This window comes from Mesoplodon bidens (genome assembly GCF_964165515.1).
Source record: "Mesoplodon bidens genome assembly, chromosome: 9".
Taxonomy (NCBI): Eukaryota; Metazoa; Chordata; class Mammalia; order Artiodactyla; family Ziphiidae; genus Mesoplodon; species Mesoplodon bidens.
In genome coordinates this window covers 100,666,056-100,692,296 of record NC_138166.1, presented here as the reverse complement: position 1 = coordinate 100,692,296, position 26,241 = coordinate 100,666,056, and the positions used below count along the sequence as shown (strand labels likewise).

General features: G+C 48.3%; 1 protein-coding gene across 1 annotated transcript; it reads right to left on the bottom strand.

The window, feature by feature from the left end:
• Nucleotides 1–2,351: 2,351 nt before the first annotated feature.
• Nucleotides 2,352–16,732, bottom strand: AOC1 (amine oxidase copper containing 1). Its single transcript, XM_081244499.1, is given in 7 exon segments — nucleotides 2,352–3,392; nucleotides 3,612–3,744; nucleotides 4,113–4,398; nucleotides 5,217–6,798; nucleotides 16,423–16,425; nucleotides 16,427–16,497; nucleotides 16,500–16,732. Coding segments are annotated over 7 exon segments (2,376 nt in total). The 5' UTR covers nucleotides 16,531–16,732; the 3' UTR covers nucleotides 2,352–3,122.
• Between the last annotated feature and the right edge of the window lie 9,509 nt (nucleotides 16,733–26,241).

The following is a 26,241-nucleotide window of genomic DNA, read 5'->3' as shown; positions in this document are numbered from 1 at the left end:
CATCTGCCCAGGGATGCTGCGTACTTGAGAATGTCAGGGTCACACAATGAACTGTTGGCGAAAGTATTCGCAAAGGTCACACTACGATGACACTTTTGGGGGCCATTTGCAGCTCTAGGGTTGGACCAGACTTCCAGTCTTTATAAAACAAGAAGATGCCTGTTGGAGAGAAGCACACGTCTCATTACATCACAGGACAGTGCCCCGCAGGCTGCACTTACTGACTCTCTGGGCTGTCTCCCCAGCATGACCATGGATGGATGTCTTGAGGGTGGGGTCTGAGCCTTCCTCTTCTTTGCATCCCTGGCCAGTCACATTCTGGGGTTTGCATCATGCGTACAGCCAGGAGGAGCAATGAGAGAAATGCTGACAAGGGAGGAGAAGGGAACGAGGTTGAAAAGTGGTTGCCTGCAAGGACCACCAGGGATCTGGAGCCTGCACGAGTGGGAGGTGAAGACTCTGGGGTGCTTGGGGCTGCCTTTTTAGGGGTGACACTCAGGTTTTCTTGCCATCCCATTAGGTGGGGAGGCGGTGCTGTAGCCAGGGAAATGGCCCAAATTATTAGGGCCAGGGAACAAAAACAGGGTGGGGGAAAGAGGCCATGAGGAGTAGGTGGAATCTGGAGTTTGCATGTCTTAGGCTGTTGGTGACTCAGCCACTCAACAAGCACCACCGAGGGGCCACTGAATGCAGAACACCCTCAGACCTGCGATGAAGAGACACAGAGGTAAGTGAGGGATGGGTTTTGGTCTTCAAGCTGCCCCCAGTGTGGGTGGGGATGCAACAGTCCCCCACACACAACAAAACACATGTGAAGGAGCCCCTTGTCCTCTGGTTTCTAACCTGCTCTCATCTGGGTCCCCTTAAACCAATTACGATCTTCTGTCTTGGGGAAAAGGATGGAATCTGTATAATTAACAGCCAGTCAAAAAGCCAGGACTTGGCCCCCTCCCCCTGTGTGCCCTGGTTCCCTGTCAGCAGATCCTGGTCCTGGGCTTGCTTGGGTGACTGAGCTCCGAGCAGAGACGGGGACACACAGGTGGTGGTGAGGGGGCAGCGGAAGATTCGCTTGCTCCGCTTCCTTCCATCCACAGTCCTCCGGGTGGAAATCCACACCTGTTGTATTAGTTCCTATCGCTGCCATAAATAAACTGCCATAAGCTTAGTGGCTTCAAGCAACACGTTTATTCTCTTGCCGTCTAGGGTCTGCAGGGCTGTGTTGCTAATAAAGCCTCTCGGGGAAAATCCATCTCCTTACCTTTTCCACCAACACCCCTGGCTTGTTGCTCCTTCCCCGACTTCAGAGCCAGCAGTGTGGCAGCTTCCCTCCTCTCTGACCCCCGTCTCTCTCTTGCCAGGAAGGAGCCTCAGAAGGAAAAAACCCACCCCAAACCCAAGAGCAATATAGAAGGTTTACGCTGAGAAATCCTTGTGATTATATCGAGCCACCTGGAGAATGCAGGAGAATTTCCCATCTCGGGATCCTTACCTTAATCACACCTGCAGAATGCCTTCCGTTTGCCGTGTAAGGTGACCTATTCACAGGTCCCAGGGAGGTTAGAATGTGGAAATCTTTGTGGGGGGTTGAGTCTGGCTACTCCATCCATCCTGGCCAGCTGCTTTATCCCATTAATCAGCAATAAGAGTTCCTTCCTCCCTCCCTCCTTCTCTTTTTCTTTTAAAACTTAGATTTTATTATTTTGAGTAGGAAATATGTTCCCATGATTAAAAAATAAAAACAACATAGCACTGGGGTGGGAGGTGATGGCACCCGGGGACCCACCGACCTGGGACTGCACTGTGGCCAGGACACTTGGAGGCTCCCTCGACCTCCAGAGGGAGGGAGGAGACCCCGCCCCTCCCCACCACCCTGCCCTCCCCACTGTGGGTCCCCTCAGGCTCTCTTCACTCAAAAAGAAAAAAGCCCACAAAGAAACCCAGCCAAACTGAGCAGTCCTTCTCCCTTCCCTGTCTCATCCATCCCGTTTCTCCCTGTGTCTTCAGGTGATGTGGTTTCAATGCCTGTGTCTCCCCTCATGTCCAATGCTACGGTGTTAGGAGGTGGGGCCTTTGGGAGGTGATTAAGTCATGAAGGTGGGGCCCTCATGAACGGATTAATGTTCTTATAAAAGAGACCCCGGAAGGCCCCTTACCCCTCTGCCATGGGAGGATGTACCGAAAAGTCGCAGGTCTTTGACCCAGAAGAAGCCCCTCATGTGACCTTGCTGGTACCCTGATCCTGGACTTCCAGCCTCCAGAACTGGGAGCAAGAAACTTTTGCTGTTTATAAGCCACCCAGGCTACAGTATTTTGTTACAGCAGCTTGAATGCACGGAGACAATAGGTAACCCTTTATATTAGAGTCATGTGTATTTTTCTAGGGTTTTTATGAATACATATATTCCTCTCTTACACGAAGATTAGCATGCTATCTATATATTGTTCTATACCTATTTTCTTACTTAGTATATCCTGAAGATCTTTCCCCATCAGTATAGAGAATGTCCCTGTTCATTCGTTTCTTTTACAATCACCTAAAATTGCACTGTGTGGACACTCCATAGTTTATTCAGATCTACAGGCTCTCTCCTGTAGAAGGACGTAGGGGGTCGTTTCCAGACTTTGCCAGTACAAACAGTACTGCAGTGAATTACTGTGTACATCTATTTTTCCTGGTCTTGTAGGTAGATCTCCAGGATACCTCTGAGAAGTTGGATCAGTGTGTCAAAGGGTAAAGGTGTTGGCAATTTCGCTCGATTTTTCCATAGTGTCTTCCTGTGGTTGCACTACTTTGCATGCCTATCAGCCACCCAGAAGGGTCCCCCACAGACCCCCCAGAGGGAGCCGTCAGCCTCAGATTCTCTAAACTGATCTGATAGGTCAACCTAGTATTTCAGTGAATGTCCTTGCCCTAGTGATGGAGGTCTTCTCTGGGGTGGAGGCCAAGGCCTTGTGTTTCTCATCTGTGTGTGTGCCACACGCCCGGCCTGGTGTATGGCCTCGTCTGCTATGCCTTCTGCAGGAAGCAGCATAGGAGCTGAGGCCTGAGGGGGTTTACTGTCTGTGCCTGGGGTAGGGGGGGCACTCGGCCTTCAGGTGGGAGTTACTGGGGGGAGGGGCCTTCACACAGGCCTGTAGGTTCCATTGTAGCTAAAAGGGGGAGGCATCAAGCAGCCGCCGTCCTCCTCAGGGATCCAGTGCTGGGCATAGGTGGAGCCGTTTTCCAGAGGCCACACGACCACGAGGTCTCTGGACGCCAGGGACGGGTCCTCTGGGAAGAAGTTGAAGGGCCGGAGCAGGAAGCCCACGGAGTTCCCGGGCGTGGCTGTGTTGGGGATGTCCTCGGCGTGGGGGATGTGCAGGAAGCCCACTGTGACCCAGGCCACCAGGTCCTGCAGGAGAGGGGGGTGGGCGGTGCTGAGGACGCTCAGAGGGGAAGGGGTGGGCAACCCCCCTAAGCCCCATGTTTAAGGAAGGGGCAAATCCAGTGACCACCGAGCTTGCTCTCCAAGCAGCAAGCCGGCCCTCACCATCCTGGGACCGGGCACAGATCTTGGGACTGAGCGGGGATCTGGTCTCAGGGTGGGGCTGGAAGAGGGCAGAACTGGTACCTTGTCTTCAATGCTCTCATTGTTGTGAAGAAACTCCTCAAAGACCACAGGTGGGTCCCAGGGGTCGTTCTGGTTGAAGACGCTGCTGCTGCATAGCTCCGACTCCTGGTATTTGGTCACTGCCAGGGGATACCTGTCCGGGCAGAGAAGAAGGTAGCCTCCAGCCCCTCCCAGGGAACATCTTCAGGGTCAATGATGGGGGAAAGTTACTGCCTTCCCTCAGATGCGGGATCATCCCCTGGGAGTCAGCCAGACGCACTGTCCACAGAGGCTCCAGGGCTCCGCAGGGGCTCTGTACTTCCCCTCCCCAAACACAGAGCCACGTGACCAAGAACGTACACATGTGCGCACACACACACACACATGCGCACACACGCCCAGATACATCACAGCATAGACTCAGAATCTCATGGACAGAAACACAGATACACACGGACACAGGGAAACACAGGGACACTGAGAAGAGCCTCCAGCCCTCCTGGCCTCCTGGGCCTCCCTCACCTGGCCCAGGTGACAGCCCGTTCCTCCTGCCAGCCCGGGGGCAGCACTTGGTCAGCCATGGAGTGGATCTGCAGTCGGTAGCTGCGCTTGTGGCCCCAGGGGTTCTCCTCGGGGCTGGTAAAGAGCAGGTACTTGGGCAGAGTCTGTCTGAAGCGGAAGGCCGCCTGACGCTCTGAGGCGTACGTCGTCTCCTGGAGAGTCGGCTGGACCAGGCGGTGTCTCGGGCTCCAGGGGTTGGTGATGTTTTCTAGCTTCATCTGCAGGGTCTGGAAGCTATTCTTGGTGCCTGAGTGTGTGCAGGGAAGGAGGAGAATCAAGCGCCCTGCACTGAAGCGTCCTCAACCACCCTGGGCCCTCCTTCCCGACCACACCCAGCAACAAACCACGGGAGTGAAGAGGAGGCCAGGGGCGCGCAATGAGCCAGACGGCGGTGGAGGGCAGGGACCGAGGAGCTAGAAGACAGCTCAGAGTCGGGCACGGCCGCTGCATTGATTCCACTGGGACTCTGACAGGTCCTCTTGAGGGCAGAGCTCTGTGTCTGTTTGCTGAGGCCTTGGCCCCAGCAAAGGGCAGCTGGCCTCTCCCCAGGGGAAGAGATTGTGTCAGTGCCCTCTGGGCCCAGGGGCAAGAGAGGCGGAGTGAGAAGAAGCTGCCCACCTGGTCACGGGGGCGCTCTTCTAACATGTGATTTGATGTCAGGCCAAATCCTGTCATTACGCCCATGTCATCTTTTAAGGTGACACCACTAACTCAAGAGACACAAGGAGTATTCCCGACGTCACTGCATCCACTCAAAGCACCAGGCAGCGACATTTCTTACACTCCTGGGCATTATCACCTCCCCCGCCCCGTGCACACCTTTCTCTCCGGTCCGTCCCCCTAGGGGGTCAATGCAGCACCAGGGGAACAGCTGGCACTATTCACGCTCACCATTTTGCAGGGGCACACGGATTTCGAGCACTGCAGGTCCCACGCATGCAGGCTGGGTAAACTCTCCTGGTATCGCGCTTCCAGGGGGAGTCTAAGCACCCTCTCCCATGAGTGTAAGTTATTGCTCAGATGCGGACATTTGGCCCGGAGGGTGGTTCCGAGCCCGAGTCCTACCTGCCACGTCCAGGTCAATGCGGTAATGCACGAGGTGGGTGTGCATGTTGCCGATCAGGTGTGTGTGCAGGCGGGTCCCATGGCGCAGCCCCTCGGGGGTGTAGAAGGTGGCGTGGACGTAGCCGGTGGCGTGCATCTTGGCCTCCATCACCCCATTGGGGTAGAAGATGAAGTCCCAGATATAGTCATAATTGTAGACCGTTGAAGTGGTCCTGAGCACCAGCACCTGGCCCTTGAGGCCCGCATAGAAGTTGAAGCCGTCGCTGAAGTTGGAGTTAAAGTGCCGCCGGATGGGCACCCCCGTAGGCATCTCGTAGAGACAGAGGGCTCGGGGGTAGAGGACAGGACCGTCGGCGTCGTAGTAGTGGAGGGCATCCAGGAAGGTGGCCGTCTCCGGGCAGTCGACGCCAGGGGCCAGCTCATGAGTGACGCTGCCCAAGCCCCAGCCGACGTCCATGTACTTGGTCTGCATGCCCGCGGGTGTGTGCCCTCCGTACAGCGCCACGGCCTCCTGCACGCTCACCTCGTAGGCTATACGCTCACCTCCGAAGTGCACGTCCAGGACCTGCAGCCCTGTGGACGAGCGCAGCCGGAAGGCGAAGCTCCAGCCCCCGTAGAGCACGGTGTTGCCCTCCAGGCTGTAGCGGGGGCCCTCGGGCTGCACCAGGCGGGGGCCGTTCGTGGTGATGGCGAAGTCCCCACGGGGCTGGTAGAAGGAGAAGAGGGCAGCCTCTGGTCGGCTCTCTCCATCCTTGTCCTTGGCGAGCGGGTCTTCCAGGACTACCGCGTCCACCTCTCCGTCGTCATACTTCTGAGCCAGCTCTGCGGGGCTGCGGTAGAACTTCCCGTTGTACCAGACCTGCTCCACCGTCCAGTCGTGGGGGTTCGTGCTTGCATGATCCACCAGGAGCTCCAGCCCAGTGGGGTGCAAGAAGTAGCCTTTCATATGGCGCTGCAGGATGAACCAAGAGCGGCGCTGGCCGGACGCCAAGCCACGGGGCGCCACGTCTGTGAAGGTCAGGGACCGCTCGTGGCCGTTTCCGAACGTGAAGCCCGTGGTGCGACGGAAAAACTGGTGCAGGGGCTTGCTGGCCTCCTCCAGGGTGCGGCTCAGGAGGGTATACTCTGCCTTGGAGATGGGCCTAGAGGCCCAGGAGGCCTGGTGCCCGGGCCTGCAGGGCAGGTGTCGCATGTAATGGGGCCTGGGCAGTGGTCCCACAGCAAACTCGGTGATGTTGGGATGCTCCTGGGCTCCGAAGAAGATGACAGCACGCGCTTCCCGAACGGGAGGCCGGTGACCTTTGTCCAGAAATCTCAGCACGTGTTGCTTCTTGGGCAGCAACATCTCAACGAGGAACACGGAGTTCTTGGCCACGGTCAACGTGCTGGACGGCTGCAGCCTCAGCTCCTCCTGGGACCAAAGGAAGCTGTGCACGGCCTTCAGCTCTTGGGCACTCAGGTCCGCAAACACCCTGCCCTTGTTGCCGGGGGTCCGTGGGGAGTCCTCTGCCGCGGCCACCGTCTGTAGCACCAGGATGGCAGCACCCGCCCAGCCGAGGGCCAGGGTCTTCCGCCCCATGATCTGGAATGCAGTGGAATAGATGAACTTAGTTTTATGGGAGGAAATGGGTTTCCACCAGGTCGGGTCTTGGACGACGATGTCCCTTGGCCTCGTGTTTTTCCCACAGACTCACTTCCTGGCTCGTCCCCGCCCAGCTCGAGGCAGCCCTCGGTGCAGCAGGGGACCCACGCAGCTCCCAACACCGCTTTGGTCTTTGCTGTCCTTTGATTTTAATTCTGCGGTCTCCTCCCTGGTCTGTAAACCTCTTTTAGTCCCGTGGATTTTCTTACTTGTGCAAACCCCTTTTCCCCTTCTCTGTGCGTTATCTCTGTGGGGCAGCTCTTATCTCTCCAGCTTTAGGTCACTCAGAGATTCACAGTGCCCCTCAAATGCCACAAAATGCTTATTGTGCCATGGGTATTGACGGCAAAACTGCATTTTTGATACAACACGATATTTTTTATGTAGATAAAATCTGAAATTTCGTGTAGAAGTTCAAAGATCTGGCTCTGGAGCCAGGCTGCCAGATTTCGAGTGCTAGTTCATCTCACCATTGGGAACAGCTGTGTGACCTTGGGCTCCTTGCTTAAACTCTCCGGGCCTCCATTCACCCAACGGTGAAATGGAAATAAATGGAAAAATCAGTTGGACAATAAGGATAAAGTGTTTAGAACAAAGCCTGTCTCCTGGGAAGCACTCAAGAAATGCAAGCTACTCTTTTTTTTTTTGCGGTACGTGCGTGGGCCTCTCACTGCTGTGGCCTCTCCCGTTGCGGAGCACAGGCTCCGGACACGCAGGCTCAGCGGCCATGGCTCACGGGCCCAGCCGCTCCGCGGCATGTGGGATCTTCCCGGACCGGGGCACGAACCCGCATCCCCTGCATCGGCAGGCGGACTCTCAACCACTGCGCCACCAGGGAAGCCCGAGCTATTCTTCTTTTTAAAGTTAACCGTGAGGATATACTCTCTGATGCCAGAATATTTAACCTTCTGAGCCGCGTAGAGAGGTTTGACTGCTTAGGCTACAGACCTGCGCCTACCCAGGTGAGGTGCAGGACGGGCTGCTGGCCCTGCCCAGGCTTCTTTAGCCCCTCCAGTGGGGCCCTCCGGTTGTGGCCATCCAAGGCCAAGGCCATGAGGAGGGCACCTCAGGGTGCCGTCATCCCAGGGGGCAATTCAGGGAGATGCTCTTTCCCCCTCCATTTTGAGGGGAGGATCCCCTCCCCTCTGGTTCCTCATCTTGTTCCCTACCCGCCCCGCCCACCCTGCACTGGTGGGAGGGACCAGGGACTCACGTGATCTTCTCTCCAGCCTGAAGGGGTGCGGGCGCTGTAGGGGCTGCTAGGTGAATCCAGAGCCAGCAGAAGGGTACGTGGTGAGCTCCTGTCCTACTATTAAATTTTGCTCGAGCCTCTTTTTTTTTTTTTTTAAGCTAGACTTTACTGAGAGAAGTTCTAGGTTCACAGCAAAATTGAGAGAAATGTACAGAGATCCCATGTGGCTCCTCCCCGCCCTCCCTGTAGCTTTGCCGCTATCAGCTTCCCCCACCTGAGTGAAACGTTTGTTACAGTGTATCACTGTGAACCTACAATGATACAACATTATCACCCAAAGTCCATAGCTTACATTAGGGTTCACTCTTGGTGTTGTACATTCTATGGGTTTTGACAAATGTGTAACGACAAGCATCCATCCTTATAGTACCATACAGAGCAGTTTCACTGCCCTCAAAATCCTCTGTCGTCCAGCTGTTCATCCTTCTCCTCCTCCTTCCCCTGCAAATCCTGGCAACCGCTGATCTTTTCACTGTCTCCATAGTTTTGCCTTTTGCAGAATGTCATGCCATTAGGATCATACAGGATGCAGTCTTTTCAGACTAGCCTCTTTGACTTAGTAATATGCATTTAAGTCCCCCCGTGTCTTTCAGTGTCCAAGTCTGCCATTTTAAAAATAATCTCTGATGAAATAAAGTTTATATTTTAAGGCAGGACAAGAAAAAATTAAACATAAAATTCTGTCTCTGTGTTCATTTGGGCCTCCCTCCCCAATGTGCAGTGTGCATCTGCATTACACATTAACCAGAGCCCCTCAAAGATGGGAATGCCTGCAGGACCATAAAGAATAATTTTTTTCTCTCTCTTCTGATGCTAGCAATGTAACTTCTTAGAAGAATAGTGTTCTTTCCCAGCTTTGTAGGGGGTCATGGTGACTTGCTGCCCGCTCCATGTGGACTATGCATCCTTGGTGAACTTTATATAAAATATCAGTATGTCAGGATCCTTTTATCTTGAAAATGTATATGACAGTGCCTTCAACTTCTAAAAGGTGGAACAGTTCTCAGAGCTTTTTGAGAATCTGCTTCCCAGGTTATAATCCTCAGTTTGGCTCAAATAAAATTCCCTTTTTTTCTTCTTAACTTGATAGTTAATTGAACTTTCTTGGTGTAGTTGGCAGGACATCAGAGACACCCACCAGAGGACAAGAGGAGTCTACACTGAACTGGAGCTTGGTACCAGCACAGGCGCTTTGAGCCCCACCTGCTTCTTGGTATTCTTCAGGTGCTTTGGTGAGTTCTTCCGATATCTGGACATCATTGCTTTAAATGACATCTTGAATTTTATTGGAGCTGTTTTTCTTGGGACTTGGATCCTAAGGGAATACCAGTACATTTGCTAGCCAGGGACCTAGGGGGAACTTTGGAGTGAACTGGTTGGTTGTCCTTTTTTAAAATTTGGCTTAAATTGGAAAGATTATGTACATATGGTCTGAACAAACTGTTTGCTAGTGAAATGAAGACTAAGCCCGCTCAGCTCCAAAGAAAAAGGAACACCTGCTCCCTCCGGCCACAAGGTGTTCTCAGGCCACTGAGAACCTACAGGAAGTGTCTGGGGATCAATCCTCGTGACATGTAGTGATCCCACAGAGGGTCCCACTACAATCATTAAATAAATTCTGCTTGCTGGGGAGGCATAACAAAGGCTGATCACCTAGTGCCCCAAGCACCCACGGCAGGTTTAGACTGTCAGAGGGAGGAACCAAGACTACTAAGAGAGCCAAACGGACCCAGGGGTAACTCCTTGGGGAGCTGGACTCAGAAGCAGCACACATTCCGTCCATCACACTGCCCTCAGAAAGCTGTTCAGACCATATCTGAATTAGGCTACCATATAGTGAGAAACCATGCCTCAAAGGCCGAACAGCTCCCAGACCGGCAGCCACTCACCGGAACTCTGGCTGGCTTCGTGTACAAATGGAATAAGGCCAACGTTTGCAAGCATTTATCTTAACTCGTTTTTTTTTAAACATCTTTATTGGAGTATAATTGCTTTACAATGGTGTGCTAGCTTCTGCTTTATAACAAAGTGAATCAGTTATACATATACATATATCCCCATATCTCTTCCCTCTTGCGTCTCCCTCCCTCCCACCCTCCCTATCCCACCCCTCTAGGTGGTCACAAAGCACCGAGCTGATCTCCCTGTGCTATGTGGCTGCTTCCCACTAGCTATCTATTTTACGTTTGGTAGTGTATATATGTCCATGCCACTCTCTCACTTTGTCACAGCTTACCCTTCCCCCTCCCCATATCCTCAAGTCCATGCTCTAGTAGGTCTGTGTCTTTATTCCCATCTTATCCTAGGTTCTTCATGACCTTTTTTTCTTTCTTAGATTCCATATATATGTGTTAGCATAAGGTATTTGTTTTTCTCTTTCTGACTTACTTCACTCTGTATGACAGACTCTAGGTCCATCCACCTCACTACAAATAACTCAATTTCGTTTCCTTTTATGGCTGAGTAATATTCCATTGTATATATGTGCCACATCTTCTTTATCCATTCATCTGTCGATGGACACTTAGGTTGCTTCCATGTCCTGGCTTTTGTAAATAGAGCTGCAGTGAACATTGTGGTACATGACTCTTTTTGAATTATGGTTTTCTCAGGGTATATGCCCAGTAGTGGGATTGCTGGGTCATATGGTAGTTATATTTGTAGTTTTTTAAGGAACCTCCATACTGTTCTCCATAGTGGCTGTATCAATTTACATTCCCACCAACAGTGCAAGGGTGTTTCCTTTTCCCCACACCCTCTCCAGCATTTATTGTTTCTAGATTTTTTGATGATGGCCATTCTGACCGGTGTGAGGTGATACCTCATTGTAGTTTTGATTTGCATTTCTCTAATGATTAGTGACGTTGAGCACTCTTTCATGTGTTTGTTGGCAGTCTGTATGTCTTCTTTGGAGAAATGTCTATTTAGGTCTTCTGCCCATTTTTGGACTGGGTTGTTTGTTTTTTTGTTATTGAGCTGCATGAGCTGCTTGTAAATTTTGGAGATTAATCCTTTGTCCGTTGCTTCATTTGCAAATATTTTCTCCCATTCTGAGTGTTGTCTTTTGGTCTTGTTTATGGTTTCCTTCGCTGTGCAAAAACTTTTAAGTTTTATTAGGTCACATTTGTTCATTTTTGTTTTTATTTCCATTTTTCTAGTATCTTAACTCTTAAATGGCCAGGATGGAGCTTTTTTGACATTCTAGAGAAAGCCACCTTGATAAAACACCTTTTCGAAATTCTGACCCCGAGAGAATAAAAATATTCCTAGAAGACTGCTTGAAGTTATAACTCTTACTGTGTCCTTGAAATGTAAACACAGCTCAGATCACCTGAGACTACAGCCTTGGCTCAATTAGTAGAACTTAAAACTGAAAGGAAGAAAAAAAGGGAAAGATGTTTTTAAAGCAGGAAAATTGTGATATCTCTGCCTGTGTCTGTCTGGATATATGTATGTCTGTGTGTACATTATAAATGTGATATGGCGCTACCTCCAGAAGGTGTTATCAAAATTAATTTGTAAAAGAGCTCTATTTGACTCAAAAGTAAGTGCTTACAATTCAAATATTTCTAAATGTAACTTAAACTAGCCCAATTTTTTTGAAGGATCACGTGATCTAGGATTAATTTTTAATGAGTAAAAACAAGTTTAAATGGATGGTTTAGTTAATACAGACATGTTTTTAGAGTCATCAACATTAAGTATAATACTTTTATTGTACCTAGGTTTACTGGAAATCAGTAAGCTCATATTATCTATGTTACAAAATTTGTAGCGAGATACTTAATGGTATGATGATAATTTCACAAGTAAAAAAAGAGAGATGAAAGGGACAAGAGCTTTTGGGTGAACTCTCTAAGAATAATATGTTTTATGGTATGTCTGCCTAAGAACAAATTCTCCAGATTTTTGGCAACCTGAAACTTCAAAGTTCTGCTAAATTAAATTAAATGATGGAAATTCATTGCATGTCTAGATCATTTTTAATAAGATAAATACTGAAACATTCACTGCTAAAGAAGTCTACGTTTACCTACTCTTGACCTCTTATTACAGAGAGACTAAATATGCTTGAAACTAATTATAAATATATTTTGTGCTTTATTGAAAGATTATACTATGAAATGGCATTTATTTCTAGAAATTAATTTTAAAAAGGGAATCTTGAGAAAAGAGTTTTATGCATGGTCAAGACTAAGATTAGATTTAATTTAATTTAATGAATTTTAATATTAAAGGTGAAATGATGTAAAACTAGAACTTGTTTTTTTCTCTCTTGTGAGGAAACAAGGGTTTTTTTTTGAAATATTGGTCTGCTTTTGATAACAGATTGTAATGTTTCTTTACCAGTAACTTTCTGCCCTTGCCTTTGAAATCTTTTATTGTCACTTTGGTTATGTGGGTAAGTATTGTTTCACAGTTCCTTATGATCCTACTTGACCAAACACTTAAAACCTTTTGATATCTTTGATAAACTTTTCTCAAATCAAATTCTAAATGAAGTTCTTTTGACTTCTAGCTAACTTCGGGATGCTTCAGAGGGCCCCTGAACATCTCAGAGAGAGATATTACAATAATTAGGCTTATATGGTGTATTAAATTACATGGGAAACATTGTCAAATGAGTAATAATAAATCTTCTTATGCTATATTTTATAGGTAAATATTATTAATATAAAAGTTCTAGAAATTATATGAGGTTCCTAAAATTTGAAATGTCCTGGTATAAGTCATAATTCTAGTTATTATCCTAAAATGTTGTCTGTCACAGAAATAGCCAAGTGTCCTTGACAACTGCATTGTAATCAGGTCTCTAACCATGCTTTTTTTTTTTTTTTTTTTTTTTTTTTTGCGGTACGAGGACTTCTCACTGTTGTGGCCTCTCCCGTTGCGGAGCACAGGCTCTGGACGCGCAGGCTCAGCGGCCATGGCTCGCGGGCCCAGCCGCTCCGTGGCATGTGGGATCTTCCCGGACCGGGGCACGAACCCGTGTCCCCTGCATCGGCAGGCGGACTCTCAACCACTGTGCCACCAGGGAAGCCCCAGCTAACTTCTTATGAAGTTGTTGCTTTCTGCTCCTTATACTACCTTGGTCTGATGTAATAACATTAACCTTGCAACTTTGCTTCCAGAAACACAGGAAGAAAACAACCATGACTGTATCTTGTTGACAGATTATCTTCTTGCTCCCAGGAATGACTTATAAGAAGCTGCTATTGATAAAGCTGACCTAATTTAATTTATAGATGGGTCCTACTTATGGGATGAACGGGACATTACCGAGCCAGGTATGCAATAACGTCCACAATGGACATAATTGAAAACTTTTTTTTACCAGAAACAAAGTCAACACAACAAGCACAACAAGCTTATCTCTAGCTTTTCAACTAGCTAAGCCCAGGTAACAAATATTTATACTGACAGTTGCTATGTTTTTGGAGTGGCATACAACTTTGGAATGCTATGAAAACAGTGAGGTTTTAAACCTCTTCAGGACAACTTATAAACAAATAGAAAACAGGTTGAAGAGTCATTAATCATTATACAACTGCCAAAACAGTTAGCAATTATGAAAACAACACGGCATTCCGAATCTGACACTGCAGAAGCTAAAGGAAATCAGCTTGCTGATGCTGCAGCCAAATAGGCAGCTTTAAATATTCATCTTGTCCAGCCTCCAGAATGTCCACTGCTGTCCATTAACCCTGCTAACTCAATACAAGATTTCTTTCTACAGGCTCAAGAAATCACCACTAAAGGAGAGAAACAGATATGGCAACAAAAAGGGGGAATTTTGACCCCTCCACACAAATATTGTTTAGACTGATAAAACAAAATGAAACCTAGAGTGTCTATTGAAGCCCAATGGCTATTACTCCAACATGTACATTCTTTAACCCGTTGGACGTCTGAAAAAAGGTTTTTATGGAGAAAACAATATTTTGGAAAATTTCACCCATAGTGGTGCAGAGGAAATATATTATATTATTGACAGGGACTTATTGAGACAATTAAAAAAATTGGTAACTACTTTTACAGCAAGCTCCCAGGAGACGAAAAGGATCATGGATTACAACCTAGAGATTTTGTTTATTGGAAAGGACATCAGATAAAAGATTCTTTGCAGCCATGCATTAATCCATGCACAGCCAAACTGAAAGACACTAATTCATGGCCTCACACCTCTCATCTTAAAAAGACCCCTCCACTTGAATGGACTTTGATCCCTGTTTCTGGTACCTGGCTTCAACTAAGGCGAGCATCACCAAGCTAGGATGAGAAGAAGATGACAAGAGTAGCAAACAACTGATCCAAGAGTCAAAACCAGGCCGGTAAGACCCATCCTACCAGTTCAATTGTACTGTTTACCAGAAGTCTGTCTCTCTATCAAAAAGTTATTGTTTTATTTCTAGCTATGTTTTTGCCCCAAAGTTTAGGATAGGAAGAAAACTCTAGTAACACTGTCACAAAATATAGTTACTAGGGGCAATTTAGCTGCTGTTGGATTTGTCATCCAATGCCTAAGTCAACACAAGGCCGAGATAACCCCACATAACTTTTTGTCACTGACTTTTCAGATGTTTCTATAATCTATAAAAAGTCTCCCCATTGGCACATATCTCCATATTGGTTTACTACATTCAATTAGTTTCCTCAGTTCTGAAGTTTCTATGATGAGAAAGTGATGCTGAGAAATCAGATGACACTTGATTTTTAAAACTGCTTTGCAGGGGAAAACTTATGCTATAATCCAGGCAATGTTGTGCTTTCATACCAGATGAGTCCTCTAATACAACCATCTAATGACTCACATAAGAAATCAGATTTCTGCACTGGGGAATTCCCTTTCTAGTCGAGATGAAATCTTGAATAAATGGTTCCGTTCTGGGGATTCATAGCTTAAATCTCTGCTTCTGACTTTGTTATTGTTGTTGGCCATATTGACTGTGTTCTATATCGTTTATAGAGTAATAATCTCTTGTGCCTCTCGATGTATATTCAAAACTCCACCTAGAATACTGATGTCTAAATGACTTGAAACTACTGATCATATCTATAGCTCTGTATAAAATAGTGGGCATGCACAATTCACATACAGAGTAAAATTGGCATGTCTTATTGGACAACCTAGAGTTGACTATCAGTCCATGCCAAGCATTCTACTAGCCTAATTCCCTTAAAGGAAAGAAAGAACTGGGCTGTTAAGACAGGGCATTGGGGGACATGGTGGATCCAGAGCAGATAAGCAACCATCCTGGCATTGGGGGACCAAATATTTGATCACCAAATGCTTTCTATTGAAAGATTAATGATCAAAGGGGGGAAATAATGAAATAAAATTTACATGTTAAGGTAGGACAAGAAAAAATTAAACATAGAATTTTCTCTCTGTGTTTGTTTGGGCCTCCCTCCTTCCCTCCTTAATATGCAAGGTGCATCTGCATTACACATTAACCAGAGCTCCTCAAAGATGCGAGTGCCTGCTGGACCGTAAAGATCAATTTTTTTCCCTTTCTTCTGATGCTAGAAATGTAACTGCATAAAAGAATAGTGTTCTTTCCCAGCTCTGCAGGGGGGTCATGGTGACTTGCTGCTTGCTCTGTATGTGCTTACCTGGACTATGCATCCTTGGTGAACTTTATGTAAAATATCAATATGTCATTCTGATGTATGATCCTTTTGTCTTGAAAATGTATATGACTGTGCCTTCAACTTCTAACTGGCAGAACAGCTCTCAGAGCTTTCTGAGAATCTTCTCCCTGAGTTCTAATCCTCAGTTTGACTTGAATGAAATTCCCCTTTTTTCTTCTTAACTTGGTAGTTAACTGAAGTTTCATCAACACTTCTTATCCCCAAATTGCTTTCTGCTCTGCTAAGGAGGGAGATGAGGAAGAGACCTGTGGTTCTTTAACCCGAACTTGGCTATTCCTTTAACCTTTCCCTTTCCCAATACCATCCTCTGGTCCAATGTCCAAATGGGCAGTGGGTGAGGTGGACAATGGCAGTGAAGCCATGGGAGAAGGGAGAGCTTAGTGGCCAGTGAGACCTCCATGCTGGGGGATGTGAAACACACCCTCTCCTCCCCACTGCTCATCTCCAGCACCCGGAGAACAGCAGCCACCTCCTCACTGCACATTTCCCATCTTGCCCCCAGGCAGCTTGTGCCCTGGAGTGACACCTTCTGGGCTCTTGCCCCCCTGTCTTGTGTATTTGTTTCTCTTGACCCTTCACTCCATGTCCATCTTCCCTTGCTTCCCTCCTTCCCAGTCAACCCCTGCTTGACTCTCCCCGAATATCCCATCAGTACATACCTGTGTGCTCTGCTCTGGGCTCACCTCTGCTGCCAGACTTTGTCTCTGACTCCTTGCGCTTTATCGCTCTATTGGTCCCGCCCTGGAGGGAGGGACAGGGTGAGGCATGTGCTGACCAAGGTGGTGACCTACAGCTCAGGAGGCTCCACAATGGGCAAGGGGAGTGGTACAATGAAGTGCATGGGACTCTGGCTGCTGCAGCCCAAAAGGCTCCTGTTACCCCAAGTACCCAAGTTTGGAAACTGCTCAGTCCTTCACCACTTTAGCAGCTGGGTTCACTTCTGTTTTCCCCAGCAATACCTGTGCCCTAGATCTGCTTGCTTATCATCCTCCTGCTGCAGGGACACCTTTCACAAGAGTTGTCTGTGTTTTCTCTGTTACGATCTGTGCTGTGCCAAGGTCCGTTAAAGTAGGTGGTGAGTTTCAGGGGCCGGAGATAAGGACAAGGAGAAATTTACTAGCAAGTAGTCTCACCTGAAGCAGATATACGGACAAAGGCAGAAGCTGGTAGAGACTGACACCAAAATAAAAAACAGAGACTTTAACCCATGTGTAAATGGAGAATCAGAGACAGAATAGTTTGGGAGAGAGAAGCCACTGAGCTGAGACTCCAGAAGAAGTCATATTAGCCATCTCTGAGACCCTGACAGGATTCAGGAAGGAGGGAGGAGTTGGCTGGGAAGAAAGTCTATCAGGATGGCTGAAGCTGTGGCCCAGAGAAGGGAAAAGGGAAAGGGTGGGGTGGGGCAGGTACCTATGCCAGGAGGGGAGATAGTACTAGAGTGGCTTAGTTAGATGGCAAGGGCAAAAATGGGCAGGGAGGATGCTCTTGGTCAAAGGGAAAGAATAGTCAGGAACATTGTGCGGCTTGGGAGAACCAAGAGGTCATTTTTCCCTTGCTCACCAATTCCTGATGGCTTATTCTTTTATTATTAGATGCCTTTTGTCTTTCTCATCATTATCTTCCTGCTTCTTGCATTGTAAGTCATTTCAGTATTTACTGACAGCTAGATGAACGAAGGAGAAAACTGTTAATCAACCTGATACTTGTTTGCAATTTCAGAAATCAGAAAGTCAGATAACAAGTGTTGGTGAGGATGTGGAGAAATCAGAACCCTATACAGAGTTCACGGGAATGTAAATGGTGCAGCCACTTTGGAAAACAGGCTGGCAGTTCCTCAAATGATTAAACATAGAGTTACCATATGTCCAGAAATTCCACTGTTAAGTGAATGAGAAATGAAAACATATGCCCACACAGAAACTTGTATGTGGATATTCATAGCAGCGTTATTCATAATAGCCAAAAGGTGGAAACAGCCCAATGTCCATCAACTAATGAATGGACAAATAAAATGTGATATAGCCACACAATGGAGTGCTATTTTGCATTGAAAAGAAATGAAGTACTGATACATGCTACAGTATGAATGAATCTCAGAAACATGTGAAATGAAAGAAGCCAGTTAAGAAAGACCACCTATTATATGATTCCATTTAAATTAAGAATCCAGAATAGGCACATCTATAGAGACCGAAAGGAGATTAGTGGTTGCTTCAGGCTGAGGAGGGGAGGTTGTGTAGGTGGTGATACCAAATGGATGTGGGGTTTCTTTCTTTCTTTATTTTTTTGCTGTACGCGGGCCTCTCACTGTTGTGGCCTCTCCCGTTGTGGAGCACAGGCTCCGGACACGCAGGCTCAGCGACCATGGCTCACGGGCCCAGCCGCTCCGCGGCATGTGGGATCTTCCCGGACCGGGGCACGAACCCATGTCCCCCGCACCGGCAGGCGGACTCTCAACCACTGCGACACCAGGGAAGCCCTGGGGTTTCTTTTCGAACTGATGAAAATGTTCTAAAATTGACTGTGGTGAGGGTTGTATATATCTGTGAATCTACTAAAGTCCATCAAATTATTTACTTTATGGGTGAATTGTGTAGTAAGAGAATGCTATCTTAAGAAAGCAGCTTTTAAAAAAATATCGAGAGGGACTAATATCTAGAAACACACACAAAACTCCTAAAAAATCAGCCAGAAAGAGGAAGTCATCCCAATGGAAACATGAGTGAAGAGTCTCAAGGTAACTTACAGAAGGGGAAGCCTAAAGGGCTCAAGGGCACGTGGAAAGGTGCCCAAATGTAGTGGTTTTAGAACAGTGCAAATTCTTCAACAATGAGATATAATTTTATACCCATTTCTGGCAGAAATGAGAAAGCTGGATGACGCCAAGTCTTGGCAGAGATGTAGGGAAATATGCTTGAGGGAGGGGATGCGATGATACAGTCGTTCTGGAGCGCCATCCCCAGGACGTGGGCACAAGGTAGGTGTGCTGCAGGGTAGAAACAGCCTCGGGAGCAGGTACCACTGCAGGGCTCACTCCTGGAGGATGAAGGGTGGTGAGGCCACCACTTACTTTTGTGCAGGCAGGGAGGGAGGGCGTACAAGTGCGCATTTCACTTTTTTTTTTGAAGGAGTACAAAAAATGTTCATAGACAAAAATGTTACAGGGTAGCACAGAATAAGTGCCGCAGGAGTTGTGCCCTGGGAGTCCTGCGGGATTCAGAAGGAGCTGGCCCTCAGGACTGCCAGCTTCTCAAGGCCTGGGGCTCTGTTTAGATGCCCAGGGCTGCTGTAACAAAGTGCCACACGCTGTGTAGTTTAAAACAACAGAAGTTTATTCTTTCACAGTTCTGGAGGCTGGAAGGCTGAAATCAAGGTGCTGGCGGGGCCACTCTCCCTCTGAAACCTCTAGAGGAGGGCCCTTGCTTGCCTTTTCCAGCTTCAGGTGTTGCTGGCAATCCTCAGTGTCCCTGGGTTCCTTGGCTTGTAGACACATCTCTCCAGTCCCTGCCCCCGTGGTCACATGACATTCCCCCCTTCCCCCCCAACCCCCCTGTGTCTATGTCTCTCCTCTTCTTACAGGGATACCTAGTCATTGGATTAAGGGCCCACCCTACTCCAGTATAATTTCATGTTACCTAATTAAATCTGCAATGACCTTATTTCTAAATAAGGGCGCATTCTGAGGTTCCAGGAAGGACAAGAATTTGGGGGGACACTATCCAACCCAGCACACCCTCTTCACATCCCCCCCTACCCCCTACCCTAGCAGATGTGTGTCTCAGGGCAGGTGAGCACCCCAGGCTGCTCCACCCTGAGGGCGCCACAAAGCCGAGGCAAGTGTTGTCTTGGGATGTGCGAGGGACCGAGGGGGAGGGCCCGGTGGGTGCAGATCTGCAGAGCTGAGATGGGTGGTGTATTCCCAGGAGCCCGGCTGGGGTGTGAGTCCTGGCCAGAATCTGCTACTGTGCCGAGGAGGGCGGAGGTGGGGTGTCTGGGAGGAGGTGGTTAGAGCCGTGAGCCCCTTGTGCACGTGTGTGGAAAAGTGGGACAAAGAGGGGGACTTGAGGGAGTGCCATGGAGACCGTGGAGAGGAACGTCTTTAAGAACCACCCCAAGGAAAGAGAGAAGAATGGACCCGGCAGAAATGGCGGGTGAAGCTATGGTTGTTCCCGTAGGCCAAGGGTAGTGAGATGTGGAATTTTGGAATTTGGGCTCTGCTGCCTTGCTTCCTGCTCTGTTTTCCCAGCTCACCGCAGTCTCTGTCTGGCTGCTGGTCACTCCTGTACATGACCTTGATTTCTGAGGTGTAGTTCCTCCCCCCTTGGTGTTAATGATTGGTGAGAATTACAGATAACACTTGGGCAAAGATTGTGTCCTTGAAGTTCTGGGCTGCCTGCCTCCCTTAAAGGGGCAGAAATGATGGCCTTGGGGAGGACCACGTTGTAGGGGACAGATTATCCAATCTTGGGGAGGGGCAGCGTGCCAGGTGAGGATTGATCCAGTGTCCGTGGTTAGTGGGCCAGAGGTCACAGCCCACAGCTTCCCCAGTGCTAACTCTTGATATTTTGTTTCTGGAAAAGTCACAACACATCAGAGATAATTTGCGATAATCTAGAAAGCGTGAGTGTTTCTGTAGAACCAGGAGAAAGAAATAGCTCCGCAGCTGCTGTACCACCAAAGTCACCTGATTAGCTCTCTAGGCTAATGAAGCCACCATCATGGGTTGCATCCCTGATTAGGGAAGACTGGTTCACAAGGAGAAAATTCTACCATTTTCATCAGGGGCCCTGGCACTATTGATACTTCGAGCCTGGTCACTCTTTGTTACGTGGCTGTCCTGTTCATTGTAGGGTATTTAGCAGCATCCCTGGCCTTTACTCACTAGATGTCAGTAGCACCCACCCCCCTCCTGTTGTGACAAATAAAAATGTCTTCTGACATTGACAAGTCTCTCCTGAGGGGCAAAATTGCCCTCCTGTTGAGAACCATTGGTCTATATTTAAACCCTCATGATTTGTACCTGGAAATTATTATTATTGCTATTGGATGCTATTCTACAATAGCATCCAGACTCCCTGACTCTCCACTGGAGTCTCTCCCATCTGTCCTTCATGCTTTTGCAAGAATCAATCTGACCACGGGCCTTCCCCGCTTTGGTGGGCTACTGTTGCCTATTGGATAATACGCTCATGCTATTGAGTTGGCATGAAACACCCTTTCCAGCCCAGCCCTGATCTTCCCTTTGTTCTTGGAATATCCCTTTCCCTCTAATTTGCCATCACCTGGCCCCGTGCTCCAGCCATTCCCAACCAGGCCAGGCCCACGGGGCCTCCTGGCCTTGGTCCACATCGTTCCCTTGTCTGAAAGCTCTCTCTCACTCTCCTGGTTCACTCACCGAGCTCCTTCCTTCAAGGCTCAATGCCAAGGCCCCTCTTTCAACCCCTTTTCCATTCCCCCATGGCCTTCCTTCACTGCTCGTAACTCTCTGTCTCTTCTTATCTGTTTCCTTGAGGTCAGGGACTGTGTGTTAATTTCTTCAAATATACAGAGACCAACACAGGGCTTGGCATACGGCAGGGGCTCAAGTTTTGTTTTCAGAGTGCATGAATGAACAGATCATGTGGACAAGGGGCACAGAAGAGATGTTAGAACCCAGAGGTTAGAAAAGTCTTGATGGATTGCTGTGTGGCATTCTAAGGAAAAGACGTGTTCCATGGTGAAGTTTTGACTAGATTACGCTTCTAGTTTTATTGAGATATAATTGACCTACAGCAGTGGGTAAGTTTAAGGCATAGAATGTGTTGATTTGATACACTTACATATTGCAGTATGACAACTGACCAGCTGTAGTGTCAGCTAATGCCTCCATCATGTCACATAATTACCATTTCTCTTTCCTGGTGAGAACATTTAAGATCTACTCTCTTACCAACCTTCACGTATACAACACAGTATCAATAATCACCATGCTGTGCATTAGATGCCCAGAACTTATTCATTTTCTAACTGGAGGTTTGTATTCTTTGACCAACATCTCCTCATTTCCCTCATGCCCCAGCCCCTGATAGCCACCATTCTACTCTGTATTTCTACAAATTTGGCTTTTTTTAAAAAAAATTCTACATAAAAGTGGGATTGCATAGTATTTGTCTTTCTCTGTCAGACTTATTTCACTCACCATAATGCCCTCAAGGTCCACCCATGTTGTCACGAATGGCAGGATTTCCTTTCTCATGGCTGAATGATATTCCAGCGTATAAACATACACCACATCTTTTGTATCCATTCATCTGTCAGTGGACCCCTAGGTTGTTTCCATACCTTGGCTATTGTGAATAATGCTGCAGTGAACCTGGGAGTGCACATCCTGTTTTTTGTGGGTTTTTTTGCGGTACACGGGCCTCTCACTGCTGTGGCCTCTCCCGTTGCGGAGTACAGGCTCCGGACACACAGGCTCAGCGGCCATGGCTCACGGGCTCAGCCGCTCTGCGGCACATGGGATCTTCCCGGACCGGGGCACGAACCCGTGTCCCCTGCATCGGCAGGCGGACTCTCAACCACTGTGCCACCAGGGAAGCCCGCACATCCTGTTTTAATTTCCTTTGAAAATATACTCAGAAGTGGGATTGCTGGGTCATAGGGTAGTTCTATTTTTAATTTTTTGAGGAAACTCCATACTGTTCTCCATAGTGGCTGCACCAACTTACATCCCCACCCACAGTGTAGGAGGGTTCCCTTCTCTCCACACCCTCCCTAACACTTCTTACCACTTGTCTTTTTGATGACAGCCATTCTAAGAGGTGTGAGGTGATACCTCATTTTGCCTTTGATTTGCATTTCCCTGATGATTAGTGATGCTGAGCACCTTTTCATGCACCTGTTGGTCATCCATATGTCTTCTTTGGAAAAAATGCCTATTCAGTTTCTCTGCCCATTTTTCAGTCTGAGTGTTAGTTTTGTTGTTGTTATTGAGTTGTATGAGTTCTTTTTTTTAAAGTTTATTTATTTTATTTATTTATTTTTGGCTGCGTTGGGTCTTCGTTTCTGCACGTGGGCTTTCTCTAGTTGCGGCGAGCGGGGGCTACTCTTCGTTGCAGTGCACGGGCTTCCCATTGCAGTGGCTTCTCCTGTTGAGGAGCACGGGCTCTAAGCATGCAGGCTTCAGTAGTTGTGGCATGCGGGCTCAGTAGTTGTGGCTCACGGGCTTAGTTGCTCTGCAGCATGTGGGATCTTCCCGGACCAGGGCTCGAACCCATGTCCCCTGCATTGGCAGGTGGATTCTTAACCACTGCACCACCAGGGAAGCCTGTATGTGTTCTTTATATATTTTGGATATTGACCCCTTCTCAGATATATGATTTGCAGATATTTTCTCCCATTCTGTAAGTTGCCTTTTCATTTTGTTGATTATTTCTTTTGCCGAGCAGAAACATTTTCCTTTGATGTAGTCCCTCAACCAGGTTACTATTAATATGGCCACATGGACGGGGTCTGGGGTGGGACCCTTGGGGCAAGGACAGCTGAGGATGGTGTGAGTCAGCTCGGGCTTCGAGGGCGTGCAACCTGTGGAGTCTCCCAGGCTCCACACTAGGAAGGGCCCTGCCCTCAGTTTAATGCTCTACTCTTGCTGTCTTGAAGTTCTTAACTTTTGAAAAAGGGGTCCCACATTTTCATTTTATTTTTTTGCAGTACACGGGCCTCTCACTGTTGTGGCCTCTCCTGTTGCGGAGCACAGGCTCCGGATGTGCAGGCCCAGCGGCCATGGCTCACGGGCCCAGCCGCCCTGCGGCATGTGGGATCTTCCCGGACCGGGGCACGAACCGGCGTCCCCTGCATCGGCAGGCGGACTCTCAACCACTGCGCCACCAGGGAAGCCCCCACATTTTCATTTTATACTGGGCTCTGCAATTTATGTACCTGCTGCTGGCTTTCTAAGGACAAGTTTAGACCTGCCTTTAGAAGACCAAGGAAGGGCAGGTCACGGGGACAGGGAGGAGGGCAATCAGGCTAGCCCACTGAAGGTAGATGAACAGGGTTGATAAGATAAAGGGGTGAGGCTGAATGGAGAGGGATCCAGGTCAGGGATCAGGAAAAGAAGCTCCAGGAAGATGGGTGATAGCAGCAAATATGTGACATCAACTGGGGCCAAAGTCTCAGATGCCTGGTTCTGGGCGTAACCCTTGCCGACTCCTATTTCTCACTCTTAAGGATGGTCTTTAACCCCATTCTTCTTATACAACTCCCCGTTTGCTGGAGTGCTGGACAAAGGCTTATTTCCCTCAAAGCAAATGCCCACTTTCAATGTTACAGCCCCTGGGTTTGGAGGCAGGTTGGGGACTGAGGGAGCAAGATTGAAGAAGCTGCTCTGAGCCGGTTGACATTTGCTCTAGAAGAAAGGCAGTGGCCACAGGAAGCTCCGGGGCTATTTGAAAACCCACAATCCAGTCTGCAGCCTGCAGGAGCCCTTGACAGGCTCCTCGGCCACTGAAGTTGCGGCCGGGCATTTCTTCTCCTCTCCTTCTCCGCCTTCCTGCTGAAAGCTGTAGGATTTTATAAACAGCAAGAAAAGGAAAACATCTATTATCATACGTTATCCACATCAGTGGAGAGATGACTGAGGCCCAGGCATGTAGCTCAGGCTTTTTAATTTTTTTATTATTAATTTTTTTTATTGGAGTATAGTTGCTCTACAATGTTGTGTTAGTTTCTTGCTGTACAACAAATTGAATCAGTAATATGTATACATATATCCACTCTTTTTTAGATTTCCTTCCCATTTCGGTCACCCCAGGGCATTGAGTAGAGTTCCCTGTACTCAACGTAGAGAACCTACTGTGTTATACAGTAGGTTCTCGTTAGTTATCGATTTCATACACAATAGTGTATATGTGTCAATCCCAATCTCCCAGTTCAACCCTCCCCCCTTCTCCCCTTGGTAACCATAAGTTTGGTCTCTACATCTGTGACTCTTTTTCTGCTTTGCAAGTAAGTTTATCTCTACCATTTCTCTAGATTCCTCATACAAGCAATATTATACGGTATTTGTTTTTCTCTTTCTGACTTACTTCACTCTGTACGACAATATCTAGGTCCATCCACGTCTCTGCAAATGGCACTAGTTTGTTCCTTTTCACGGCTGAGTAATATTCCAGCTCAGATTAACAGAGAGAGTATCAAGCTCTCAGGGTGGGGTTGGAGCTGGGCCCTGAGGGTACAGAGTGAGACAGGCTTCGCCAGCCCTGGCTCTGAGGGAGCCACAACCCAGTTCCCCGGGCCAGGTTCATCCTTGTCATCCCTTTGATTTGTTCCCCGCTAGGACTCGGTAGAGTCTTGTTTTACAGATTTCGAGGGTTAGGCTCGAGGGCGTGCTTGTTAAAGGGAGGTGCAGGCAGGGGACCCGGAGGAGGTGACACTCAGGGGGTAAACTGAGGCCACCAGCCAGCTTGTCTCTTCAGTGAGGAGGGTCCCTTCCACATTAGCGTGGGAGGTTCTGGGTTTCACTGAGGAGTGAATACCCCCACCACGCCCATCGCTCACGCAGGCCCAGGTGCCACTGTGCCAGAGACGCTGTGCATGGCCTCGAGGAACCCTAGAGGTGGCCCTGCAAACAGGCATCATCCCTGAGGCTGCACTGCTGGTCAGTGGCAGGACCGGGATTTGCACCTGGGTCTCTCTGGCCCCCAAACTTGCCAGCCATCCCTGTTCCCTGCGACAAGGTGGTATTCAGTCCTGTAAGGGGGAGGTGAGCAACTTCCTTACAAGAGGCATCTGCTGAGCCCCCTTCATCTGTGTAGGTAGCCCTTCCATGTCTCTTTCAGGAAAGGAACTTTTGTGTCTATGCCAGGATGGGTGTGTGCGAAAAAAAGACCTACTGCTAGTAAGCAGATACCTTTGCTCACACCTACTTAAAAAAAATCTTCAGACAGATATTATATCTAGAGGATATCTTTTACCACCTCAGTGGCATTATAACTTAACCTAGAAGGTAGGGCATAAGCTGGAAAAATCTGCTTTTTTTGGTAAAGATATTTGCACCTAAACAGGTGCTTAATCTCTGATTTTAAGCTATCGGAATCTGTCCAGGATAAACCCAGATTCCATGCACTGGAGGCTTCCTCTGACAGCTCTGGGTCCTGTCTGGATGAGGAAGGGACCCTCTCCAGCGGGGGTTGCATGGGGCACCAGAAGGATGGCCTGGTGGTGCCACACATGACAAGGCTTCTCACGGGAGCAGGAGTGAGCTGGTCCCCACCCCACCCCCAGGGATGGCGCCGACTTCATGCATGAGGAGAGTGGCCTCTGCCCTGCGTGGGCGGTCAGGCCCGTTAGCAGGCTGCCTTCGCTTTGGACACAATCCAAGGCTTCTCTAGAACTGTAGGAGCCAATGAGCCAGTGTTTTGCGTGGGCTGCAAGACTTTGGAGATTTGTGAGCACCCAGGGTAGAAAAAGCTTCTCAGCCGTGGGGCTCTGACACT